This window comes from Apteryx rowi, unplaced genomic scaffold (assembly GCF_003343035.1).
Source record: "Apteryx rowi isolate R43461 unplaced genomic scaffold, aptRow1 scaffold_102, whole genome shotgun sequence".
Lineage (NCBI taxonomy): Eukaryota > Metazoa > Chordata > Aves > Apterygiformes > Apterygidae > Apteryx > Apteryx rowi.
This window is the reverse complement of record NW_020447220.1, coordinates 72,568-90,899: the sequence shown is the minus strand read 5'-3', so window position 1 is coordinate 90,899 and position 18,332 is coordinate 72,568. Positions and strand designations below refer to the sequence as shown.

Below are 18,332 nucleotides of genomic sequence, written 5' to 3'. Positions count from 1 at the left end.
GTGTGTATCTCCAAGATGAGACCAAGTGCTCTTGCGAGGAAAACCACTTGGGACATATGGCGTATTTGTGGTCTGCATGCTCACATGAGATGAGGCAGGAGAAAAGGGGGAAAAGGAAGCCCTTGATTCTGGGTCCCCATCTCTGTCTGCAGTGAACAGAAACATGCACATGATACTGTCCTCCAAAGAGGCATCCTTGAGCCCGGAGACTGTGTGTGTCACTGTGTTTAAAGTAGTAGGAGCAAACCTGGAGTAGCCTGTCTGACCTGGACAAGGAGCTCTGAGGGCGAGGATTTCCATCTGGGTTCTGTTGCTTACTGGGACCCTCAGGTACTGAAAGCAAATGCTTCTGACTTGTCAGGCTGGAAACAGCCACGTGGAGGTATGACATGGCTGAAGAGCTGCCTGAGTGTAAGAGTCTGTAATTCCCCTATGCATCAGGTAGGATGGAATGTTCACATTCTGGACCTCAGATCTGGACCTTGGATCTGACCTGGACTTAACCCTGAGTTTTAATCTCAGAGCAGTTCAGGCTCTCCATGGCACATGTCTGTGGGCTGGTGGAGATGCAGTGAGCCTTGGGTGGCTTTTCAGTAGAAGACTGAAGTTGCTCTCTGCAAAGTGCTGTCTTTGTTATTGAGGTGCCTTAACTCTCTTTCTGCTCAACCCCTCATTGTCCTGTGCTGGTCTATTGATCAGAAAGCTCTGATCTCCACCTCTCCACTGACTCCCCAAGGTATCACTTCTCTTGGTGGTCTGGACACATCCCTGGATATTCCTCAAGGCATGTGGCTGGCCCAGGGAGGAAGTGGCCACATGCCCATGACCTTCCCTGGGTCCTGGTGTCTCCAGAGAGCATCTGCTACCCCAAGCACTCCAACTTCCTCCTGCCCTCTGGTTTGTCAGTACTTCAGTGGGGCCTCGCTGTGATCACAGTACAAGGAGTGTCCCAGCTCGCCTTTATTAGTCCCCTTTCTTCTCTTCCCCAACCTGAAGTATTCCTGGAAGCTTATGTCCTCTCACTGACTTGGGCTCCTTAGATTTTGCACAAGCAGGTTTGTTCTCCTTGGGCTGAGATCTGGCATCCTCCTCTGGTCTGATAGGCAGCTTTGGGCTGCTGTGGCAGGAGGGCTTGTTTCTGCTCCCCAAGTGCACATGCAGCACAAATGGGGAATGGTCCAGGGCAAGTCAAAGATTGCTCTCTGAGGAGGGATGAGCATTGAATTCCCAAAGGAGCACTGTATGAAGGAGATAAGGAGCCTGGATGGTAGAGGAAAACAAAGATGTTTGGAATATAAACTGATGGATGCTCATTCTTGAATTCTAACTGATGGTGCCAGCCTACTTCCCTTCTTGCTTTGCCCCGGCTGTTGTTCCTTTAGACATACCTACCATGTCCCTTGATAAGCTGGAGAACACCTGTGCATGTTTCACTGTGAATTTGTTGCCTTTGTGGTTCTCCAGGAAACATCTTCCTCTTTGCCTTTTGTGTGTCAACATCTCAGCCTTTCACTTATGTGATCTTTGATTTGGAATCTCTGCTGAGTTTCAGGAAAGACTGAGGTAACTGACAGGACTGTAATTATCAGCCTCCTTTCCCTGACTGGAGATGGATGCTAACAGCCCTGTGCTCAGGAGCTGGTAGGATGCACTGTTGTTTTAGCATGTGAGGCCCCCAAGTGAGCTTCTCATCCTTCTCCAGAGCTTTTACTGGTCTCTAAACCAGTTGTCCTGCTTCCTCGGAGGGGGGCAGCTCTGGTACACAAATGTCTGCCTGCTCCATGTGTTGCTCTCACCTCTGTTTTGTGCGTGCATCACACGTGGCAAGAAGGCGGAGAGAAAAAGAGAGAGCAAACCCTTTGCAAAACCTGAGCCTGGGGAGCGGGGGAGGCGAGGAGGGCTGGAGCTGGCAGCTCACTCAGAGCTGCTCATTGGAGCAGATTGAATGGAGGAATGTGGGGGGATCCCACTGGGACAGTCATGCTGACAACCTTTCCAGCAGGCTCAGGTGCCATCTCGGCATTGTGAGAGGCTGAACGGGAGCCGTACTGCTGAGCACGGCCCCACACGCGGCTGGGCCATGAGGCAGCCTTATGAGGCAGGGAGGGAGCACAGAAGTGCTGTGGTAAATAAAAGGGCTGGACGCAGCGGCAGGGAGACATGCAACTTGTGAGCTACTGTGTGCTGGCTTCTGGAGCAAACCAAGGGAGCTGTCCACCATGGAGTGGAGGTGCTGGTGGAAATGGGGAGAGGAGCAACTTATGCTCTTTTAGCATAAGCAGAGTGGGGTTTGTAGGTCAGACAGACTTGGCAAGGCTCATCTGGGTCTGAAAGAGGCTCTTTTTGCAAGGCTGTTGACTGCAGCAYTTCAGCTTCCTGCAGTGGGATGCTGGTCAGGGGAAGAGTGGGCAGACATGGCAAGGCAAGCTACAGTAGTAAAGCCTGGCTAGAGAAAGGTTGCAGGTGTCTCTGGAAAGCTTACTTTTCCTGGGGGTGGAAAATCCAGAAGGACCAGGTATGGAGGCATGTAACTTCTGAGTAGATCCATTCCCCTTCGCTTGTCCCAGCCTCAGTGTTTTTTCAAACTGAAATTTCAGTTCATGATGAATGATTTTCTAAGGTCTCTGCAATGCAACTTGCACTGAGCATCTGATGAGGAGTGGTCTCCCCCTTCATCTGCATCTCCCCTCCCAGCAACCATCAAACGAAGTAGGAGGCTGCACAGGGTGGCCTGGTACATGTGCGCTCCCTCCTAGTGCAGCTCCTTCATTTCCTCCCCCAGTGCAGAGAGCAGACAGTGCTCTCAGCAGAGCAAACTGGAGTGGAAAGCTCTCCATCCCTGCCACAGCAATGACAGGCCTGAGTCAGACTTGCCCTTCCTGAGCACCTCTAGAGTCCTCTAGAAAGAACCAATAGGCTCAATAATAGGAAACCTGGAAGCATTTTTGTTGCCACTAGTGCTGCACTGGTGCAGTGTGGAAAAGGCCTAGTTTGCTGATAACAGTGTTTGAAGGGGTGTGGAAACATTCCTATTTCTGTCTCCACTGCCAGGTCACTTCTTCAGCAGCAGCACCAGTGGAGAAAACTGCTTACTGAGTATGCATGTCTGGAGAGACAGGCCTCCTCTGCTTATCCCTGGCACAGGCAGCTGAGGAAGCTTAGCTGTGWTGTCCCACTAATATGCTTCGATGCTGAGCTGGAAGGAAAGAGCTGGAGGGGTCCATGGGCTCCCAGCCTCTTTGGTTTTGAAGTTTTTCTTTGAGCCTTCTGGTAAAGGGGCTGATTTTTTTTTCTCTGCTGGTGAGGCTGGGAACCAGCTTGTGGCATACTGGTGGAAACAGTAGGCTTGTGAATGTCAATGGTTACTGGGAGGTTTGGGAAAGCCTCGTATTAGCGTAACTGGCAGATAAAACCCTAGAACAAAGGGATAATCATTCAGGACTTGGAGGAAAATCAGGCTTATTACTTCTGATTCCTGGACTTGTGAAACACTGCATGCATTGGCTCTGTCTGGCTGTTCTGCTCCTAAAGAACGATGTCACCCTTGATTACTATTTTATCTGCCTCTGAAAGGGAGGCTTTGACTAAGATCATCTCATCAGCTGTGGAGCCTGGCCACTTATGTGTGATGGGGAGGAGAAGGGCATGGATGTGTATGCAGGGCAAGAACCAATGGGACTGACAGAGCTGCCTGCCAGTAGATGGTGATGCTGGAGCGGGGGCATAGATGTACTTTGTACTTGTCAGAACAGGTTATGTGGGGATGAAGGGAGGGCACTTTCTCTCCTGGGCACTGGTGCCTCTCACCTACTGTAGTGGGTCATATAACTGCCTCTTCTGAAGACAGCCAGAGACCCCTTTCTCTGGGCTGCTCTTGGTCCCCTGCTCTGTGTATGGACACTTCCAGGGGCTCAGAGGCAGAGCATTCCTCCTCCCTGAACTTAGTGCGGCACCCGTCAGTACATCAGTGACACCTCTCCTCCCAGGGAGGACTCTGACCTCTGTGTATTGGACACTTGCCCAGCTATTTTGCTTCTGCCTAGAAATCCTGTACACTGTTTGACAGAGCTGAGGGATGGGGTAGGGTAAGCAGGAGAACATCAAATAGGGGTTGGGGAGAGAAAGGGGTGAAGGGCAGCATTGGATACAAGATGGGCCATGATTATCAAGTGCTCCAGACTTCATCATTGTCCAGAGAAATGTGTTGTGTAAAGAAGCCCAGGAACAGTCGGAGAAATGGAGAGGGCTCAACCCAGGGCCTGGCTAGCTGCTGTTCCCCAGAAAGGTCTCTGTACCTGGGGAGCATCCTTAGCCCACTGGATCGGATCTAGGCTTTTACTTCTATACCCTTCTGACTTTGTTCCCATCAAACCTGAAAGTCTATAAGAAGTGAGTTTAGAAGGCGTATCTCTTGGGTGCTGCTGACCCTCTACTTTGTAAGCAGCTCACCCTTTTTTGACCTCTGGAGGTCAGTGCAACCTCTTGTCTGCCACTCCTGGGGATTGGCTGGAGCCTGCAATGACAGGAGGGTAGCCTGGTTGAGGGCAGAGGTGTTGCAGAACTCTGTCAGGGATTAAGAAAATGCAGGTCAGTGATATAGCTTGCTGCAATGTGCTGTGGAGCTCTTGGAGGGGGAGGATGGAAATGGTTGCCTTTGAGCCGAGTGTCACTGGAGGAGGGAAGAGCAGGTACGGTAAGGGTAAGAGGCTTCAAGCACTTAYGCTCTGCTCTGTGCTCTCACTGCAATGCAGGCCCAAACCCCTTGGGAGGGGTAGTGGGGAGGATGTTTTCCTTTGCAAGGTCTTGACCAAACAAGAAAATGTTGGGGTCTCTGAAAGATGGTCTGTCAGGCTTCTGAGGCAAGAATTTAACAGCCGTTTAAAAAGCAAAGCAAAACAATTTCCTGGCCAAAAAGCTGTCACTGTGTTTTTGTTCTTTTCAATACAATACAAAAGATGACAGATACAGCATTTATATCCAGACTCCACCAAGGATTTACTCTGTGACCTTTTGGATATGCGTGTGGGTCTAGATTTCTGAGTCAGTTAGATACCCGAAGTTGGCATACCAATACTGTGGGATTATTTGAGCTTGTTTTCGGAGATGCTGAATAAACCTGGCTTCAAGTGAAGTCAGTGGGAGAAGATAGGCAGCATGGCTCTGTGCTCAGCCCAGCTGTTGACGCACATGCGAGGTCCTCACCAGTGCCTTGCACAGAGCTTGCATGCATGGAGCAGAAAAAGGCTTGCTGCCCCCTGTACAGGCTGACATGGTCAGGAGGAGCCCTGTGGCACTGTAGGTATCTGCTTATGAAGAGATAATGTATCCCCTAGCTCAGGGCATTACTGTACAAGTTCATTTTCATGCATTTGCAGAATGCTTTTTTATTTAAGGACTTGTGCAAAATTACTGACACTTTTGCTGCCAAGCCTTACAGAACTTGAGACCACTGCTTACCCTGCACACTTCCTAATCTACAACCTTATTTTCTTAGCTCTGTTTTAGCCACTCAGGCTTCCCCTGTAGCAAAAGAATCTTGACTCCTAGCCTATTTAAGACCTGTTGTGACAATATTTTCTGTCACTGATGTGTACCAAACCCCTTTCTGTCCTACTAGCATATCCAAGAGGAAATAATTGTTCTTGTAGTACAGTGCTGTGATACTGTATCTTTGAACAAACTGATTCAGGGCCTCTGGGTCTCCACTGGATGTGTGCTTAATTGGAGGCATGTAATGTCATTTTGTCCCCTACAAGGCTAAGGCTTGTTTCCTTTTTTCCCCAGAGCAAAGCATAGTTCTCATAGCCTATGGAGGTGCAGACTTGAGCATTTGGGTGCCAAAGAATTTGCACACCTACAAAGGTCTCAGCAGCAGCAGGAGTGAAGAGACTGAGAGTTATGTTCCTACCCTGAGGCCAAGCTGACATTTGCATGTTTCTTCTCCCAGGACTACACCATCACCATGTACTTCCAGCAGAGCTGGCGGGACAAACGCCTAGCGTATAGCGACCTTCCTCTCAACCTGACCCTGGATAACAGGGTGGCTGACCAGTTGTGGCTGCCTGATACCTATTTCCTGAACGACAAGAAGTCCTTTCTGCATGGGGTGACAGTGAAGAATCGCATGATTCGGCTCCATCCTGATGGGACTGTCCTGTATGGCCTGAGGTAAGTCTGAGGGGAATTTTTGTTGGTTGTGGCTGAGAACAATGACATCTCATTTAAATTTTCACCTATTTCTGAAGAGATTCTGGCATTTTCTTAAAGCACAGGCAAGGATCAAAAAGACCAAAAGGTACTCGAATGTTACTCAGTTTTTAGCATCTGTTCTTTCTCCAAGCTGGAAATGGTTGTTTCCCCATACGGCTATAGACAAGTATGGGAAATGGGAATAATCAGTTCTGTGCATTTCAGGTCACTGTCACTCATGTTGCATAACACTTCCATTTGAAACTCATTTTAAGTTGTTTATAATTTTCTGCAAGTTTGGCCTATGGAGATGAGACTTCATTAGTCTGGTATGTAGGGCTGAATTTCATAGCATTTGAGTCAAATCATTTTAGTCATTTTTGAGTATGAGATAGGAGGCATGTTTTTGTACTATTGAAAAATGTTGCTTGTCTTTACCAGAGCAATTCTAAAGATTGAGGCTTGAAAGTTGATATTTGGTAGGGAAATAATCCTCAGTGAGGAGGCTTTTTGTGGTGTCTGGAATAAATTAATGTAGCCAAGTTCACAGCCTTTGAAAATGCTGTGCTGATGTGCAATGGAGGTGGCAAAGGTTGGCCTTACTTTATTATCTGGATGTGTGAAATGCCGGGGTACATAGGAAAGTTAAATGGGAAGGAGCAGAGGGCTAAAAGGGAAGTTTGCAGCTGTAGGTAAGATTTAGATGCAGGTTTTGGACCCTACAGCTGAAATCTAGGCAGTGATTTTCTCAATCCCCTATTTGTCTGCTTTGAGCTGTACTTCTCACAGTTTTGTTTTTTTTTTTCTCCTTTTTGACTACCAAAATTCACAGCTGGCTTTTAGACCTGCCTCCACATTCACAAATGATTGCGATAGCAGCTCTGGGCTTACATCCCAGTGCAGCAAAGGGGGAGGAAAGACCTTTCTCTCTCAGAGAGGGTACACCCACCCTTCCCATTTACAGTATCAGCTCCTCTGCTGCTTCGTGTTTTGTGGCAAAGTCTGATTTTATGATGATTTCCTCCTCTTTAACTAGCAGGGCTGTCTCTGGGAGGGTAGGGCTGGATGTAGGCATCACAAAGTAGAAGGCTGCCCGGGGCACCATCCTGCTGGGGCAGCAAGGTGGCTGTGCTCAATATTTTCCCTATGGCAGAGCTCTGGAAAGCCGAATGAGCAGTGGCAGCTCCTGCTGCTGAGGACCAGGCTGGGGTACATGGGGTGACGTTTGTCCTTAGTTGTCCTTYCGATTAGCGGATGCCCATTGCTCCAGGCCCAGAGACAGCAGAAGGTGCGACAAGCCCAACTCCATGGTTCTGTCCCAGCTCTGCCTCTCCCTTCCTGGGACAGGAGCATCCAGGTGTCTCTACCCTGACCACCACAGTGATGTTGTTTGGTCTGTACTGCGAAGGTGCCCTGAGCAAGCTTTGCTTACACAGCAAAAGACATGTAGCCTTCACCCAGATGACTAACACAGACTTCCTATTTTGTGTTAAAACAAGAGCAAAGGCAGGGCGAGAAAATGCTTTGACTTGGGGCAGGTAGGAACGTTAACTTCAGCCACTCAGGGTGGAGGGGTAAAGAGATGTTAAACTTGTGCTTCACCAAAGCTCAGGTTGCTCTCTGTTGCTGAGTTAGCCCATCCGAGCAAAGAGCTGCCTCCCCTAGCATGCAGGAAGCCTTAGCGTACACCTGCACAGCAAAAGAAGCAGAAACGCTTGTATATAAATATCAACTTCAATTTAGTCAGCTCAAATAATGAGTGGTGTGAAACCTGCAGCACAGGTGACAAGCAGTGGAAGTCCTTGGAGGGTTTGCACTCGCGCTAGTTCCAGCTAGGAAGCCTGCGCAAGCACCTCCTGTACCTTTCCCTTCCATCCATGGCAGGACCAGTCCCTGGGGTCACGGCAGCACTGAGAGGGGAACTCTGCACTTCTTTGGATGGCCTGTGTAGACAGGTGTGACAAGAGGAAAATTGCATTCAGGCCAAAATGAAGAAAATGACAGCTGTTTTGTCCCTGTTATTTCCATGGCTGTAGTAAGAGCTGCCTGTGTTGTGTTGGCTGTTTTTCCTGGAAGCTGCTCTCTTGCCCCTGGAGAAAACAGCAATTGCAAAAACCAAGCACTGAGCAATTTCAGCTACTCTTCTCTTCAGTGGGAGCTCCTGGGGCCGTACCTCAGGTCAAGGTGGCTTGCATTTCCTATCCTGAAAGCATGCTGGGTTTTGAGGGACAAGCCAGGTCCCCCCTGAATGCTAGAACTCTCTCYAGCTTTATTCGTAGGGGTATGGGCAACATTTTCGTTAGGGCTTCCTTTCTGCACTGACTCCTGCACCTGTGATTTTGCTGACAATAGGAGTCCTAAGAGCAGTTTTGCRGGTGCAAATAATTGTGATATATTCAATAATACATAGACACATGCACAGCAGGTGTAAGCAGGTAAGAAAACAGTGACCATATATTCGCCTGTGTTTCCTTTATTGCTGTAAAACTGTACCTATGCTTGTCCTGCAAACAGGAGGAAAAATGCAGATCCTCCCTGTTCTTGTTGGCTTCTCTAGCGTCCTCTGGAAGGATTCTTAAAATGGAGCTGTCCTGATGGAAGAAGGCCAAAGGAGGCAATTTCTGTTTCTCCTCATTTGTTTGCTTCTTTGTTTTTCCGCAAGCAAGATACCACAGCTCTGCTTCTTCTCCTGCTACCTTCTTGCTAGTCACTTCCCCCTCCTTTGAGCTGATCCTGTAGCAAAGTGACTCAATCATGCTATTTGTGGCACAACAGTCATTTTTCTTTCCAGCAGTCTCTGATGTCAGAGACCTGGGAAGATGACACCCTGGCAGGCCCTGGCTCTGAGCACGTGTTCCAGCAACCTGCAGGATCAGCCTCAAACCCTGGATCAGACCTCAAAGTTCAAGTTAGCTCATGCAGAAGTTGACGGGTATTTTGTTTCTGACTCCAATGAGACAACATCAGGCTTCAGATAACTTGTTTCCATGAGTAAATGAAGTCCTTTCTTCCTCCACTTTGCTCCATTGTGAAAGTTCTGTGTTGAAGAAGCATATGCTTATTTTTGACAGAATTAGCAAATAAGTGGATGAAGGGAGTGCAGCAAATGTAATATAACTACATCTTAGGAAAGCATGCGATACAAAAGCTTACTCCAAAATTAATTCACACTGGGCTTGGATTAAAAGCTGGTTGCCAGGTCTCCAACAAAAGGGATGCATAAACAGCAATGGATTGAATCAGGGGAGGCAATTCTGGGGCTGCTGCATGGATGGGAGTTGGGACTGGTATTTCCTGGCTCCTTCCTGTATGAGTTAGCAGATGGCATGAATCCCGGAAGGCCAAATGGGGGCCTTGAGCCCAGATACAGTCGAGAAGGCACTCTTATCTCCATGAACAAGAAGCGGTCGGCAAGGATGTATAGGCTGTGATGGGAGGATACAAACCCAGTTGAGCTGTCAGGGCTTTAGGGAAGCATAACCTGGCATGATTGCGTCTGAACTTGTCTAGCCCCCAAACACCTTGCTGGAATTAAAAGTGCCTGTCAAGCACAGGGAAGTGTCACCTGTGACACACAGCAGGAAAGTGCTAAAGCAATATAAAAAGCCTGCAGTATGAAGGGAGGCTTAAAGCAGCTACCCACAAAGACAAAGTTATCAGTTGTTAGGGTAGTGRAGCTAGGCAGATAAAATAGTGAGGAAAGGCCAGCTAGAACCAGTTGAATTTAATGTATTTCCCTCCCAATGGCTTTTTGTCAGAAATTGCATTGGTTTCATCAAATTTTAAACAGAAAAAATTAGGGAGAAATATTTCATTTAAGAAAAAATGTTTCAGAAAATGTTGACATTTCACTCCTAATTTTATGCAGAGAATTTTTCATTTTTATGTCAATACTTCCCTCACTATTTCAGGATGTCTGTACTACCACAGCTGTCGTTTGAGTATCATACAGAATCATCAAAGACTTTCTCTGGACCTCCAGAGACTGTCTAGCCCACCCCTGCTGTAATATTCAAAAAGCTTTACATTCTGAATTTTTACATTTGAAGTCATTAAAGGCAACTAGTATATAATATGGACTGAGATTATTTCCTTTTCTAGACCATGTTGCCTTCATATGGTGGTGAAACAAGTTGATGCTTGTCAAATGCTAATGTAATCAATATTTTGCTATCTCTTTTCAAAGACCTAAAAATAGAAAATCTGTAACAATGCTGAAATTCTCATATGGTAATCTGAAACCACATTCTGAAATGAGCTTAAAAACATCCTTCAGGGTACTCTTGAAGCTATTTGATTTAATTCTACTTAGGGACAGAACTGAATTCCAGCAAAACAGGTGCTTTGAGGAGCTCCAACTGCATCCTCCAGCTCACAGGGGGAGTGGAGGGGCTGGGATGCTGGGAAGCAGGCACGAAGCTGAGTGGACAGCAAGTGAGATGTGATGCCTGGCTGGCAAGGAGCCCAGACAATGTAAACTGAGCAACTGAAAAACTGCAGAGGAATTTGATGACGGAGAGAAATTCTCTCCTGTGCAGAGAGAATAAGGGATCTCCTGCGAAGGTGGTGGTGGGGGGTGTGCGTGTGAGTTTTGCTTTTTTCGTGCCCACGATAGTCACTGCAACGAGCTGTGTTTTAGAGACAAGGCAACAGCAGTGCAATTTGGATGTATGCAAAGGTGCTGAGGCAAAGCAGGGCACTGAGACCGATGAGCGTTCTCCTGGGAAAGCCGACCCCTGTCATCCTCATCAGTGTAAATGTTCGGTGCTTGAAGCAAGGGGGAAAATGAGTTGTTATACTTCTGACAACTAAAAATTTGCATTTTAAAAATAAGAAAAGCTAAGTGTATCTGCTTTGGCAGCACTTGGTTTCTGCTTGTCAGAGAGGTRAGTTCACATCGGTCAGCTGCTCCCTGAAAGGCAGTGGCTCCTGGGGAAAGCCAGCCCTAGCCTTGCAGCAAGCTACTGCTGACCTGCGCACGGGAAAGATCGAGCTCCTGGGCAAGGCAGCAACTTGAGCACTACCGTTAGCTCCCTTTACATAGCGAATAGACACAGGCTAACAGAGCCATGTCTAGCATCCTACCCAGCCACTTCTCCAAAACATGGTATGCTGCCAGCATCTGAGAGCCCCTCTGTCCCTCAGGTATGTGGACTGCTTAGGTGGTAGGGCTGGCAGAGCTCCTGGTTTGGGGATGAGAGTGCCCCATGCCACCCTGCTGTTTGGTTGAGCCATGCTAGAGCTCCTCTGGGGGGGCTTCTGCTTCACAGGTCCTAGCTCCAACCCACCTCTTGATCAGGACCTGACTCTGTCTGCGTTACATTCCCCAAATCCCAAGCTCTTACTAGTTCTCTGGCTGGTTTCTCCCACTTCTATTTGCAGCTCTCTCCTTGCTCTCCCCATGGATGTTGTTTGATTTCTTGCAGAGTAGAGGCCTGGTAGGTTAAGACTGGAGAATTGTTCTTTCTCTGCAGCGAGGCCACTGAGAAATTTTCTGCTCCCATCTTACAGGCCAGAAGAGAAGAAATCTACTACTTCCCTTTTTGCTTTCCCTTCCCTCCATGAGAGAGGCTTCTCTGGAAATGAGTGAGGTGATTTGGGCTCTACCCTACCTCTAGAAGTTCTGCCTGCTCCCCTTCAGTAGTTTAGACAACAGAAATCTCTCCTTTGGCAGCTTGGGCACAAAGTGGATTTGTGTCCAGTCAACTGGTCCCTCAGAGCTGGTGCTGAAGATTTGTACTGTTCTCACTATGGAGCTCTACTATGGGTCAGTGCCTTAGTGGAAAGATGTGGAGGAACAGGAGTGGGGATGGGAGAAGAGTTAATTAGGTGAGGGTGAGGGGAAATGAGAGAATTTAATTAGGAGCTTGGTTCCCCACTTGGGGTTAGGGACAGATCCCCATGTGTATTTTGGCCCCCATGGTTGGGATGAGGTGCTTAGCTGGAAGCACTGGAAAGAAGTTTAATAAAGAAAAAGTTTAAGAAAAATATGAAGTTTCAGAATAATATCTTAGAAGTTGAGGAAGAAATTGGAGCTAGCTAAAACTGAGCCAGAGCTGCTCCTCAACCCTTAATGCTGAAAAAACAGACAAGCCTCACCAGCACCTGGCTCGACTTGCTGCGTGTGCCACATCTCCCATATCTTAACAAAATAGAGGGCAAGGCATATCTAGAAGCAGCTGATCCCCACCGTCTCCTCACAAGCCACTGGAAGGGCTTACATGGCCTGTACCCACAGTTCACCCTAGCAGCTCTGAAAATGCCTCTTAGTCTTCCTGTTTGCTGTCCTATCCCAGTTTTTGATCCAAGTCCATTGCTGGACCCTGTCTATTCTTGCCAAATCCCTAAGATTTAAATCATGGGTTACCATCCTATTAATTCAACTTCATCCCAGCCTCGTGCTGCTGAAGGAAGGGACCTTCTGCTCCATTAAGTGCAGGTCACTGTTATCTGAAGCAACTGCAGCAGATAAACCTCTTTCTAAACATATTCCACTTGGATGTTTCTTGCCCCCCACTCCTGTTAGCAGCTTGCCAGACACAGCACAGGTGGAATAGAATAAAGAGGCTGAAAAGCACACCTTGCAGCGACGGCAATTCTCCTTTGTATTCTCCCAGCGTGAAGAACTGGTTGATTTAGGTGATTGGTGCCCTGTGTGCTGGCCTAGAAGAACTTTTATTTTTTTCTCCCACACCTAATTTGAGTGCAGTGTATACAGTTACTTATCAAAGGATGCCTRTGCAAGCACTGATGTTTTTGGAAATGGAACGACCTTAACAGGATTGTGCCAAGGCTTATGGAATCAGTTTTAGGTGAATGGACTCGAGGAAAAGTAGTCCATATCCTTTCCTTGCTTTTGGTTCTAAAATGACCTCCAGGAGTTTGCAAAGATCAGATCATGTTAAAAGAATGGCAAAATTCACCAAGGGTTTATAAATCCCTCTGGGCCCTTTGAAGTTTGTGCTTACTGCTAGCCGGAAGATGACACTTACCAGCATGTTTTTATGACTGACCTTGAGAATGTATGGAGTAAGAATTTGATTTTGTTTTTTTTCCCCACATTCAGCAAAACAGCAATTTTGCCTCTCTCTCTCTCTCTCCTCTTAAAGTCACTGGAATTTCTTTAGGAGTCTAACTTGCTCCATGAGCTTAGCCCATGCAAGTCCTGCAAAACCTAAGCCGTTTGCTTATATCGTCCTTGCTGCTGCTGCAAACTGCTGTGAGCTTTGGGAGTCTGTATCCCTGTGGGACAGTAGCATGTTCAGCTTCTTGGGAAATCTGAAATCCAGAAAGTTGCAACCAGAACCTTGATATTTATTTTGCAAACACACCTGCAAGGGTGTGTTTGAGTGTGCTAGTTGCTGGATACTAAAATTTAATCCATACMTGCACAAAACTGTAGGGACCTGAACTGTTGGTTGTGCCTCCCTTTGAATTAGGAAGGAGGTGTGGCGGGGGCGTATGAGCTATTTTCCTCCTATTCTCATCCACACTGAATTTTAGATCGCATCCTTTTGAAGCTAAAGGTACAGTCGGCAGATGATGCTGACTTATATCTATTCTAGTAAATTAAGTATCAGGGAACATTCCTGGTCACGGGACCTCAGTGGACCACACTGCTGAATTGTCACATGGTTTCGATCTGTGTCCACTAACAGTCTCTCAGGTAGTTCCCAGTTACAGCAGAGCAGAGGCTGGTGACCATTCTCAATATGCATTTTGCATACAGCCAGACCCTTTTTGTGGAGGGTAAGAATTTAAAAGCATAGACATAGGCTGTTCCATACTAACTGACAGTGGCACCAAAAGCCGTTCCTAGACATGTTTAGTTTGCTAGTATAGACACAGTTATAATGCACATATTTTAGTATTGTACTTTGAAAGGATGAGCTTAAGCAGAAAGGGACCACACTTGCTTTAGGAATCCCTCCAAGGTACGTAACTTTCCCTRTCTCCCACCCCAGTCCTCTTTGGAGAGTCTAGACCTGCTGCTTTTGAAATCAGATGGTATTTGGGGGAAGCAATTTTTTTCCCTTTACATTTGTTGCTGGCAAGTTTGTTTCTCCTGGCCTGTTGAATATCTGGAGGATGAAATGGTGGCTGAGGACCTTCACAGTAGAAGTTTAGAGGCAGATCCATATGAGAGAGAAGCTGAAGGGGGTAAGCAACAGGCTAAAAAGAAGATGGAAAGGAGAGATTCAACCATGGCAGGTTTTAGTAGCAGATCTGTGCTCTATGCTGCTCTGTGTCTGTGATCTTATATAATCATTCTAAATAAGACAGCAGAAGCCATTAATAAGTAAACAGCAATGAAGAGAATCAGAGGGGGAATAAAATGGCTGATGGTATGCATGTCTGCGAGGAACTGAAATATTTGTGGTAGACTGGTGTGCAGGAGAAATTTGAGCACTCTTTGAGCTACAGATGTGGTGGGACAGTCCCACCCCACTGCCTGGCTCAGCTCTCAGAGGCTGGTTGTGGAATAGGAGGGTGAGTTTGCGTTGCTGCTTCTGTGCTGACAGCTGCTATATCAACACAAGCTTCAGGTGGGCATTGCTTCCTTGCTGTAACAAGCTGGGACCCAGCACCCATGCTGTGTGACTCAGTGGCTCAGTGCCTGCTTTTCTGGAAATGGTCCCTATCTGTCTGTTGGGTTGAAGGATATTCTCCACAGTGAGGTATCTGGGCTACCTCAGGCTTCTACTCAGGTCCTCTGGGTGCTGACACAAAAGGGGGATGTTCATCAGCTACCAGCCTACCAGAACTGCTTGATATCCCATGAATGCATGCTATTTTTTGTTGGTGTTTTTGTTGTTTTGGTTTTTTTTTTTTTTTTGAGATGCATGGTGGTTTCTCCATAGCCCTGTCTCCCCCCAGAAGAACTGTGCCACCTTGCCAGCAGTGCAGCTGAGTAACAAGGCAGAGACGACCTGGCTGCTTGATAACATGACTGCCTGAAAGACCTGAGGAGAAGTAATTAGGGCAAGAGCATGAGTATGTCCTTTTTGTGGGAAGGGAGGTAGAAGGGTTGTGACATACGAGGGGGTTGATTCTGAATCCTTAATGGGTGAAAGATTGAGGGAGTAAAGGGGAGCTGGTAGGAGAAGAGGATGGTGGTGGCTGGGGTCAGCAGCTGGTGGGAGGCTGGGAAAGCAGACTAGTTCATTGAGTGCATCATGCAAAAAGCAGGCAAGCCTCTGATGGGCAGTGTCTCTGTGAATCCCCATCAAAGTGGATGAAATTTCACACCACACAAATATGAAAGGGAATAGAGATGGGTATAAAAGCAAGAGAAGAGAAAAAAGGAGAAGACGCAGCCTGATCAGGTTCCAGTGCCCGTTTTTAATGTCACAGGGAACATGACATCATTCCCCGGTGTCCCACCTGCCCCCCCACGCTCCTTTCTCCCTTTCTCTCTTTTCTCTCCTCCTGGAAGCAGTGTGCCCTGTCTGAAACTGTTTACAGGGGGATGGTTTGTTTTGTCTCTTCATCTGCTTTCTCACAGAGTGAGTATTCACACCTCCTCTGCTTTCTGTCTTTTAACCTCTTGTTCTTCTCCCGCTCTCCTTTCCCCAGCTTGTTCTCCCCTTAGTTCTCCTCATCCCTCTTCTCTCCTCTGTTCTGTTACCCCAGTGGCCTCCTGTCCTTTACTATGTGCTCTCCTGTCTCTCTTCTCTACTCCTGCCTCCTCTATCAATGCTCTGTCATCACTCTTTTTTCCTCTTCTCATTTTTTCACCTCTTACTCTCCTATCAGCCCTTAAATATATTTGCCACCCTGTGGTCCCCTACTGTGCAGCCACCGTCTCATACATCTATCCAGTCAGTCCTCCCCATGCAGTATTTGTCATGTGTGCCAAGCAAACACATCTTTTTATGCAACAACTTAGAGCATATCAAGATAATACATTTATAACCATCAAAGCATTAGGTAGAGATTGGTCCCATGGCCTTCTGGACAAGGTATGCATGGCATGTGCAGTGACCCAGCGGGGTCACTGGTGTACCCTAGTCTTGCTCTAGTCCTTTTTTGGCTGTAAGAGGTGAACAGAACCTCTCATCTTTTTGCTGGGTCCCATGAGTCCATATTATGCAGCCACCAAAGGAGCTAGAAAAATCTCTTGTTGGTCCCTCTAGGGCACTGACATCCTGTGTTTTAGGAACAAGTGGGTGGTGAGGTTACAGCCAGGCTGCAGGCTTCACTGAAGTTGATGGGTGCTGCATGAAGCAGCAACAGCCAGGCCTGCCTTGGGGGAGTGGGAATGGGGTTGTGATGCTGTGGTTCACCTGTAGACCCTGAGCAGGGGATGGCAAAGGGCAATAGGTGTCTAGGATGCTTCTGAGACCTGAAGAACTAAAAATCCCCTTCCTCTTTGGGATACCATTTGCTTTAACCCAGGAAGGGCTGGTTTATTAAAGTTTAGGAAGCCCAGAGGCAGGATGCGAGCTGAACCCAGCACCCCAGGCCAGCTGCCCCTCACATCTTATCACACTGTGGGAGTTCCAGATCCAGGTGGTTCCCATGCTGCTGGTCCCATTCTAGGTACGTCTGCACTGTGGGCTACGGCACTGCAGCAGAAATGCTCTGAAAAAGCAGGTGACAGCAGTGCGCAGTTGTGCTAGCCCAAGCTCTGGAATAAAACGCAAGCTAGATATTCCCAATTCTCACTTGCCCAAGCAGTGTTGCAGTAAGATCGGTAGAAGTTCTGCACCTGGAGCCAGCTGCAGTGTCTCTGAAGGATGCTGAACAATACAGTGTAGATACGCCCACCCTTTAATACTGAGAAAGGGGAAATGTTACCTGATTCTCTGGGGGTTGATGCCATCTTAATCTGTTTTTCTCCTTTCCATTCTACTGTCTCTAGATTCTCTTTGTTTTGAATCAACAGGGCTAAACTCTGCTCTGATGTAAATCTCTGCTGATGTAAATTGGTGTGATCTTGCAAAAATCAGTGGAGTGGCTCTGGATTTATGCTAGCTGTTAGTGTGAGCAGGATTTGGCGCATGGAGTGTGGTAGCCATAGCTCACTGTGTCGTGCTCTGCATTTCCAACAGGCACTGCAGGTGATAAGCAAATCCTGCTGAGAGGCTAGAGGATCCCTCTCATGCCAGAAAAGGCTTCCTCTAAATGTCCTTTGTGTGGCAAAGCTAGCCAGCCAGGCAGCAATCTTGGGACAGACACTATGGAAAAGTTTTAGCCCACGGGGTCCCACAAATGGGGTGGAAATTTTTCGTTTAATACATTTTTGCGTCTTGCACTTTAGGGAAAATAGGAGAATGCATTTGTAGCTGCTATTTCCCACGGGTGTAGTATAATATATACAGTATATGCCGTGTGCGGCACTGAGGGAATGAGTCATACCTGTTCGTGACTCTTTGGTCTCGGTGCCTGACCATGGCGGACTCTGCACCTGCCACTTTGGGCTATCCTGTCAAGGTATAGCTACCCCCAGGTGTACCTTCATAGCTGCTCCTTCACCACGGCATCCTGTGCCCAGGTACCCTGGTCCAGGAGRATTAGGGTGGGACAGGTATTGTATTTCAAGCAGTCCTCCCAGAGATGCCAAATTCGGAGGCTGTAAAACCAATACTTGCAATCCCAAAGCCACTGTGATAATTTTTAAGTGGTTCCCATGCTGTTATCCTTCTCCCACTCTGTGCTTTCTCCTACACCCTAACTGCATTACAGATAAAAGGGTTAAGAGCTCACTTAGGCCCCCTGCTCCGAGAGAGGGCAGTTGCAATGTTGTATCTAGACCCAGTGAGAATATATATAAATTCCCTCCGTCTCTTCGGATCTATTTATAGCATGGCAGGCAGTGGCAAAGGCTCTCCTCAAGGCTTCATCTCCTACAAACAGTCTTCACAGACAGCAGAGAGATAAATTTAGCACACGAGATTTCTTAAAGAGACAGCTGCTCAGCAGTGCACGCTCGCCTTCCTTGCCTCTGTTCCCCTTGCCCCAATGTATTGCTGTTTCAAATGAGTGCTTATCTTTCCTGCTCCTCTCCCATCCCTTCCAATTTTCTGTCCATCTTCACCTACCCCCTTTTCTGATCTGTCTCTTCCTCCTTTATTGGTTTGCTCCGCTTTTTTTTTTTGCTTGTTCACCATCTCATTCTCTCTGCTCTTTCTTGTCTTTCT

General features: G+C 47.4%; 1 protein-coding gene across 2 annotated transcripts in view; it reads left to right on the top strand.

Annotated features, from left to right (window-relative positions):
• LOC112965726 (gamma-aminobutyric acid receptor subunit beta-4) overlaps positions 1-18,332 on the top strand; it is a 77,915-nt gene that overhangs the window by 47,591 nt on the left and 11,992 nt on the right. For both annotated transcript variants that reach the window (XM_026065020.1, XM_026065009.1), the window contains exon 4: positions 5,948-6,168. In XM_026065020.1, coding sequence (XP_025920805.1) covers positions 5,948-6,168 — 221 coding nt within the window. The remainder of the gene's footprint in view (positions 1-5,947; positions 6,169-18,332) is intronic.